The sequence below is a fragment of the Limulus polyphemus genome, unplaced genomic scaffold, assembly GCF_000517525.1.
Source record: "Limulus polyphemus unplaced genomic scaffold, Limulus_polyphemus-2.1.2 Scaffold3773, whole genome shotgun sequence".
Lineage (NCBI taxonomy): Eukaryota > Metazoa > Arthropoda > Merostomata > Xiphosura > Limulidae > Limulus > Limulus polyphemus.
Genome location: NW_013669383.1, coordinates 53,130 through 62,608, shown reverse-complemented (window position 1 = coordinate 62,608; position 9,479 = coordinate 53,130). Strand labels below are relative to the sequence as shown.

Genomic DNA, 9,479 nt, shown 5'->3' with positions numbered 1-9,479 from the left:
GTAGGTTATTGAACCAAACTAAATAACTAGTAAACCTTTTTTTGATTTACGGTATTTTCTTATTTTGAGCTCTTTTGTGTTTAGAACAATATCTACTATTTTTTAAAATATCAAATTGAATTTTTGTTCAATAAAAATCTTTGAAATGCGACTGTAGCTTTTTTTCCCCCCAAAACTTTGTCTTCAAAATAAGGGTGCGTCTTATACACCGTCTTATATTCCGAAAAATACGGTACTTCCGACATTTCAAGTAAAGTTCGCTTTTTACTCGTACTTTTCGTAACACCACATTAATATATAATGTTGATTAGATTCCATGGATCTATCTACCTATCTATCTAAGGAACAAATTTTATTCATAAAAGTTTTATTTTTTGTATAGTGTTCTTCCTAAGTGATAAAGTGGTTTGTACTGTTCTTCTTAAGACACTAGTTGTTTGAAGTGCTCTTCCCGAGACATAAAGTAATTTTTAGTGTTCTTCTTAAGACATTGAGTGTTTTGAAGTGCTCTTCCTAAGAAATAAAGTAGTTTGTAGTGTTCTTCTTAAGACATTGAGTGTTTTGAAGTGCTCTTCCTAAGAAATAAAGTAGTTTGTAGTGTTCTTCTTAAGACATCGAGTGTTTTGAAGTGCTCTTCCTAAGAAATAAAGTAGTTTGTAGTGTTCTTCTTAAGACATTGAGTATTTTGAAGTGCTCTTCCTAAGAAATAAAGTAGTTTGTAGTGTTCTTCTTAAGACATTGAGTGTTTGAAGTGCTTTTCCTAAGACATAAAGTAGTTTGTAGTGTTCTTCTCAGAACACTTAATATTTTGTAGTACTCTTCCTAAGATACTGGGTATTTTGTAGTGTTCTTCTTAAGACAGTGGGTATTTTGTAGTGTTCTTCTTAAGACACTGGGTATTTTGTAGTGTTCTTCCTAAGACACTGGGTATTTTGTAGTGCTCTTCGTAAGACACTGGGTACTTTGTAGTGTTCTTTCCAAGACACTGGGTATTTTGTAGTGCTCTTCGTAAGATACTGAGTATTTTGTAGTGCTCTTCGTAAGACACTGGGTATTTTGTAGTGTTCTTTCCAAGACACTGGGTATTTTGTAGTGTTCTTTCCAAGACACTGAGTATTTTGTAGTGCTCTTCGTAAGACAGTGGGTATTTTGTAGCGCTCTTCGTAAGACACTGGGTATTTTGTCGTGTTCTTTCCAAGACACTGGGTATTTTGTAGAAATGTAGTCATGAAACTTCAAGTGATGACGACTAAAAACGATCCATATTTATTAATTTTATGATTGCTTTACTTGTCTGTTTGTTTTAGAATCTTTGCGAAAAGCTTTAAAGGGATATTTGAGCATAGCCATAACTAAATTTGAACTGATAGTATAGAGAGTAAGTAGCTGATCAATAACACCTACCGAAACATGTAGAGTCAACTTTTTAGTGGTCAAAGATTGGTCTTAATTAAAGGTTTTAATTATGTACCTATTTCAACGTTATGTGTTATTTATTATTTTAACATTATACACAAGTGCCAAAAATAATATTTAGAATAGCCTTTTCTGACGAGACTGAACCGTTATTCTTATAGTTTACCTACGACTCAACGTGCGGAGCAACGAAACGCAAACTATGAAACTTCGGATTCACTGTCCGTACACACTGATCACTAGCACACGCCTGGTTATTTATAGTTGCAAGGGTTATTTTAGTAATGTTGTGTACTTCCAAATGAAGGTTAAAAGTGACCATAGGAATATGGAAAAAACGCACAAACAACTTTCATTGTTGTCCCATTAAAATCAGACACGTTAAAACAGGGCACATCCCTAACAGGATTCAATTATAATACAAAAATTGGTTTTAATGTGCAACAATGAACGTCTTATGTGCCTTTCTTTTAATATTTTACAAATACACAAGGGACGTTTAATTAATTTATTGGACACAGTAAGTTTTTTGATACTCGAATTAAGAGTGAAATAAGCAGAGAAATCCTTATTTGCGAATTTTATACAGCGACATCAAAACAGTTTTCTTTGCGCAAGTTTTTACATTCAAAAGTTTACATCTCTGCAATATTTACGTTAAATGCGGTAATCTGTGTGACGTATTTCTAGTTCACCACCACCCCTAGTGGCACAGCGGTAAGTCTGAAGGCTTATAATTCTAAACAAACCAACAGTTTTCGATACTCGTGATGGGCACTGCACAAAATACGTTTGAAACACAAAAACGTTAAACATTTAGTCGTAAAACACATCACTTCTGCACATGTATTTACATAAAATTTTGTACATTTGTATAATAGAAAAAAGAATGTTGTGTATATAAATATATATACATACGTATATGTACACTTACATGTTTAATGAGGTAATGATTATGTATTTATGTATTTAATGAGGTAATGATTATGTATTTATGTATTTAATGAGGTAATAATTATGTATTTATGTATTTAATGGGGTAATGATTATGTATTTATGTATTATATATTTAATGAGGTAATGATTATTTTCTTTACAAAACTAGAGCTTTAATAGCTTCTTTTCACGTCTACTACAAACTCTATTGTTTACTGTTTTTAAGCATGATAGTGATTCTAAACATGTCAAATAAATATGGCATTAAATAACCCCCTGGTGTAGCAGTATAGGAACTAAAATGTTGAATAACAAAGTTCATCTACAGTTTGAATACTCGATGCCATCTAGTCCTAGGTTGTCATACGTTTGTTATAGCTGGAGTTTAATGACGGAGCTGAACTTTTTCTCTCTCTCTACTTGATAAATTGTTTTCATTGAATTCATTATGGAATAAATGTGAAAAGAAATACTAAAGCGGAAAAGTTCAAGTATCAGAAATAAAATATAAAAATAATTTTACTTTACGTTTTTTTCTTTTCCAGTTTCAATACCATCTGAGCATAATTTTGTTTTTCACAGTTCACTCTAGAACTTGGGATTCTGTGCAAAATAAAATTCAAAAGTTGAAATGAAATATGCAAGTAATAGGTTAATTAAGATATAAATGTTCAACGACAATTGGTGTCATTATAACATATAAGAAAGGACATCACTGGTATCACCATAACAAAGGCCATTCCTTGTCCAGTCGTAATAAAACCCATCACTGGTATCACCATAACAAAGGCCATTCCTTGTCCAGTCGTAATAAAACCCATCACTGGTATCACCATAACAAAGGTCATTCCTTGTCCAGTCGTAATAAAACCCATCACTGGTATCACCATAACAAAGGCCATTCCTTGTCCAGTCGTAATAAAACCCATCACTGGTATCATCATAACAACGGCCATTAATCCTCCAGTCGTAATAAAACCCATCACTGGTATCATCATAACAACGGCCATTAATCCTCCAGTCATAACAAAGTCCATTACTGATCCAGTCATAATAAAGGCCATTACTGATCCAGTCATAATAAAGGCCATTACTGGTCTCACCATAACAAAGGCCATTACTGGGATCACTATAATAAATCCCATTACTGATCCAGTCATAATAAAGGCCATTACTGGTCTCATCATAACAAAGGCCATTACTGGGATCACTATAACAAAGGTCATTACTGGGATCACTATAATAAATCCCATTACTGATCCAGTCATAATAAAGGCCATTACTGGTCTCATCATAACAACGGCCATTACTCATCCAGTCATAACAAAGTCCATTACTGGGCCAGTCATAACAAAGTCCATTACTGATCCACTCATAATAAAGGCCATTACTCATCCAGTCGTAACAGAGGTCATTACTGGTCTCACCATAACAAAGATAAGGAACAGTGGCTGTTAAACATGATTTCTTCTGAATCGAGAAAGTATGATTGCACATAAACAAAATATGTATTTTCCCGAATGCGCAACGTATGATCGGGTGTAACCAAGTTTGCTATTTACGCAAGCAGAAAAAGTACTGGAAACTCTCGTGTTATCGAAGGAGCCGAATCGTAATTTTATCGTACATTCTAATGTTTGTACAAATATTAACAGTTATTAGTTCGAGCACCCCTTCTTATTTTTCCTTACATGTCCCCCGGTTGGACAGCAGTATACTTTATGGACTTACAACGCTGATTCTGCCCTATAACAACAAACCAAGTTATTTACTTACATTGTCATGTTTGTACAAGTGCTGGCACTTATCAGTTCGAACATCTTCTTATTTTTTCTTCTTACATTCTCATGTTACTGATCATTCCATAAGAAAGTGTCAGAATTTAAAAGACTTAGCCAAGTCATCTACGATGTAGGTATTTAAGCCTTACCAATCAGGTAATAACTCTTCTCTGTGAGCAACTAGCTTATTAGGCTTAACTCAAGGTATTTAAGCCTTACCAATCAGGTAATAACTCTTCTCTGTGAGCAACTAGCTTATTAGGCTTAACTCAAGGTATTTAAGCCTTACCAATCAGGTAATAACTCTTCTCTGTGAGCAAATAGCTTATTAGGCTTAACTCAACTCAGCTAGATTTCGATATTTTATCACATATTTTAAACTAAGTTTTAATTACCTGTGTAATTTTTCTTGTTTCTAACAGTGTGTATTTCAGATCACCTTTATACGTATAATTATCCTTCTTATCTTGTCTCTAAACCATACGTAAAATAGTATACTTTTATTGTACTCTGGGCGCAAGAAAATATTTTTTGGGTCTAGATGCAGGCCTTTTACAATCTCGTATTTCTCTGCACGCCAAGCTAGATTTTAAAAACAGATTGCTGGATTAAATTCCTATTTCATAAAAGAACATTTGATGATTTGATGAGGTCTCATTAGAAGGTGTTTCGTAAAATACAAGACCTATCTTATATGTCGGAAGGCGAAGAATGCAAGGCATTCATACGCTGTTTGTTAACCGAGCTAAAAACGCGCGTTTTTAATCACCAAAACAATTTTTTTTACTATAAATAAATCATTGTATCGTAGCAACGATGCAACACTGTTTATGTAACATTTACTATTATGTGCCCCGTAATCTATATAATGTTTTTTTTTGTTTTTTTTCCCCCCTGAAGGACACCAGCATGAACAATATATCTTTATATAACGGTAGAATATTCTCTGGATAAACGGAAATGGGTTAATAAATAATAAAAGGGGAACTCCGCTTATATCTAGCTGCTATGACACGTAAACACATAGTTTTCATACATATATGTATCCTTTCTGACGACTAGTTGCCCAAAGTTTCGATGTCATTCGAAAGAAAATAAGTTACAAGGAACAAAACTTATAATGACATCGTTCCCTAGAGGCACTGTTGGTTTGTTTGTTTGTTTGTTTTGAATTTCGCGCAGAGCTACACGAGGGCTATCTGCGCTAGCCGTCCCTAATTTAGCAGTGTAAGACTAGAGGGAAGGCAGCTAGTCATCACCACCCACCGTCAACTATTGGGCTACTCTTTTACCAACGAATAGTGGGATTGACCGTCACATTATAACGCCCCCACGGCTGAAAGGGCGAGCATGTTTGGTGTGACAGGGATTCGAACCCGCGACCCTCAGATTGCGAGTCGAGTGCCTTAACCACCTGGCCATGCCAGGCCGGCACTGTTTGTAAAAGTCATGAATATTTTATACTATACGTAGGTTGTATAAACTAAGTTCACGCATCATGTACCTTAATCTACAACTTAAAACATTTGTAGGGATTTTAAAATAAGAGTTACTATACGGAAAGCATCATGTAAATTGTGGCTTCGTTTTACGATGGTCAGCTAAATGTGTCCTGCCTCAATTAAATCACTTCGTAGAGATGTATTAAATGAGTTAGTGTTTTTGTTGAATTTCGCGCAAGGCTACTCGAGGGCTATTTGCACTGAACGTCCATAATTTTGAAGTGACAGACTAGAGGGAAGGCAGCAAGTCAATAACATCCACCGCCAACTCATTACCAACGAATAGCGTGATTGATCTTCCTATTATAATTCCTACTTTGCTGAAAGGGCGAACATTTCCAGTGACAGGATTCGAACCCGACACCCGCAGATTACGAGTCGAGTGCTCTAACTACCCGGTCATGACAAGTCTACAAAATTATATATTTGAAGATACCCAAAGATACTACATAGGGCATGAAAATACATTAATATTGGAATGTTCAACCTGAATACATTTTATTCGCACGTTGCTAAACGTCTATGTCAGAGACACATAGGGTTCAGGTGTAGCCAATCCTTCTTTGAACTGCTCACTACAGAGAAGGTAGCCATCCAGCAGCAACATCTGCCTCAAAATCATTCTCCATTTTTTCCTCCATCTTTTCGAATCAAATAACAGCATTGGCTGGAACTTTTATGTCGCTATAAGAGCCGAACGTGCGTGTTAAGCATCAGTAGTACCACGTCTCGAACCCTGGTCACTTTGATCCGAAACTTAACACACTAAGCCTAGGCTACAACCAGCTCAGGCAAATAATATAACAAAGCAGTTTATAATTTTACAGAAAGAAAGACATTCAAATGACTCACCACATGAAAGATGTCCGGATTACACAGGTTTGAAAAGAAAATGCAAAATGTTATATGTCATATTGAAATTAAAGAAATGCAGTGTTCCGGAATAAACGTAGGTTGCTTAGAGATTAAACCTTACAACAAGAAGACAACAGGACTAGATTGTTATGATTAGCTTTTATCATTTTAGAAATTCCGGGAATAACATGTTTTGTTTCAAGCTAACGATCTTACATACAAGTTTAGAGACACTGAAATAATTTTCACTAGTCATTCTTCCAAAATAGCTTCATTAGAAAGAAAATGGTAGTTCTTTACTAAAGCATAAATGTGTTAAATAAATGTGATACATAAATGTGATACAAAAGACTAAGTCGATTCCAAAGAGTAAGCCAGTATAAAAGATGGCCATGTGATTAGGGCGCTCGAATCGCAATCTGAGGGTCGTGTGTTCGAATCCCCGTTCCACCAAACATGCTCGCCTATTCAGCCGTGGAGGCGTTACAATGTGACAGTCAATCCCACTATTCGTTGGTAAAAGAGTACCCCAAGAGTTGGTGGTGGGTGATGATGACTAGCTGCCTTCCCTCTAGTCTTACACTGTTAAATTTGGGACGTCTATCGCAGATAGCCCTCGTGTAGCTTTGCGCGAAATTCAAAACAAACAAACAAACTTTCCGACTACAGTGGATGCGCGGTTATAAAAGAAGTGGATTATAATACAGTTCGGTTTCTTTTCACTTATTTTATTACCATTTAATCTCTACTCGGTTACATAATAATAACGAACGAATTATTATTAGTAAACCCAATACACGTTTTACGTAGTGATAATAATAATAACGTGAATTAGCTCATAAACATCAAAACACATGTATTCATTACCGGTCTTATAATTTTAAAGCCTTATTGTTTGTTTTGACTGTCACGCAAAGGGACTCGAGGGTTATCTGCGCTAGCCGCCCCTAATTTAACAGTGATTGATCAGAGGGGACGCAGCTAGTCAACACTACCTAACGCCAATTCTTGGGTTACTCTTTTACTAATGAATAGTGGGATTGATCGTTACCTTATACCGCCTTCACGGCTGAAAGGGCAAGCATGTTCGGTGACGGAGATTTGAACTAAAGTATTATATAGTTATAAAGTATTATATTATAAAGTATTATTATATAGCTAAAGCTATATTTTACAAGTATTTCAAAGTAAAGTTTGCGCAATATGTTGACCACAACTCTTTGTTTTTGTGTTACAGGATCAACCGTGATGGAGCCTTTTGAATGGAGTAACCGTGTGCACTTTATTGTCACCTATATGTACGGTAAGTCTACCCTCCAACATGTGAATTGCTATATTTCGTTAAACACTCAAGCACTAGTTAGTTTCTCGTGATCGAAAATGAACTGCAAACCGGGTAACCATCAACCCTTAAATTATACTAAATTACTATAGCAGATAACAAGAAAACGCAAACAATTAATGGAACGTTCTTATTCTTTCTTTTACATATACTAAGTTGTTCAGTCATCTATATGCCTGAGTAGATCTCTGTCTACTTCTTTATCTGTCCATATATATTAAGTTGTTCAGTCATCTACATGCCTGGTAGATCTCTGTCTACTTCTTTATCTTTCCACATATATTAAGTTGTTCAGTCATCTATATGCCTGAGTAGATCTCTGTCTACTTCTTTATCTGTCCACATATATTAAGTTGTTCAGTCATCTATATGCCTGAGTAAATGTCTGTCTATTTCTTTATATGGCCACTTAAGATACTACAAGTGGGCGCTTAATGTGAGCAACTATAAAAGGAACCGGACAGATAAAGAAGTAGACAGAGATCTACTCAGGCATATAGATGACTGAACAACTTAAGACAGATAAAGAAGTAGACAGAGATCTACTCAGGCATATAGATGACTGAACAACTTAAGACAGATAAAGATGTAGACAGAGATCTACCCAGGCAAATTGGCATATGGGCTATGCACAAAACTGTTACCGAATGCACACCTGATGTACTGAATTGTTGAACACGTTCAAGTAGTGTGATGTACACACTTAAATTACGAGCATCGACTACTTTGGACCAAAAAGCCAGTTAACCAATGAGACAAGCCTACCTTATCTTCTTTAAACATATATGAAAAGTACGACCATTATCCGAGAATCTAAAATAATATATATAGATATCTAAATTACTAAGTCTGCTGTACATTTTAGGTCTAATACGAACAATATTTCAAACTGATTTAATAGCATTTAATATCCAGTTATTAGATAACGCTTACGTTCTGGTAGCTAGCGAGGCTACCTGGTTGAGATAGTGGAGAAATATTGTTCTACCACTAAGGGATTAGATGGTGCTGTGTGAGGAAAAGCCAACATTTTGTTAACACCGTCACGTATAACATCATCAATAATGTATGTTCTCTTGCATAGCTTCTTGAAATATTAACCTTTGTAAAAGGAAACATGCTTAAGTGTCCATTAAATAATTTCGTTTCGTGTAAAATCCTAAAGTTTTGTGACATTCTTAAACGAGATGATTGGTCTACGTACTTTTATTTTAATTTGATTAAGTCTTCCTGTCAGCTAACTACTTACCATATTTTAAAATCTTAGGTCTACAAAGAGTAGATGTAGAAAAGGGTGTACAGAGATATTAGATAATTCATGTTTCATTAGTCTTACAAGGTTGTTGTCACGCAACAAAATCAGTTGTATACTCTTCTTCATCTTTATATTAACAAAACATCTTCAAAATATTTTTTGTTATAAAAAGACGAAGACTACATAAAAATTTCACAAACTGTTCGTGAAAGATATCAAGTTAAAGTAAAGTACGAGTGAATATTCAAGTTATTCGAATATATAAAATGTGGTTGGTGTAAAAATGAAAGATATCAAGTTAAAGTAAAGTACGAGTGAATATTCAAGTTATTCGAATATATAAAATGTGGTTGGTGTAAAAATGACAGATATCAACTTAAAGTAAAGTACGA

The 9,479-nt window shown here is 35.0% G+C and overlaps 1 protein-coding gene across 1 annotated transcript in view; it reads left to right on the top strand.

Moving 5' to 3' along the window:
- Window positions 1-9,479, top strand: part of LOC106470016 (sarcoplasmic calcium-binding protein 1-like) — a 52,218-nt gene that overhangs the window by 996 nt on the left and 41,743 nt on the right. The window contains exon 2 of the mRNA XM_013930537.2: window positions 7,728-7,793. Within this exon, the coding sequence (XP_013785991.2) occupies window positions 7,739-7,793 (55 nt within the window). The 5' untranslated portion in view covers window positions 7,728-7,738. The remainder of the gene's footprint in view (window positions 1-7,727; window positions 7,794-9,479) is intronic.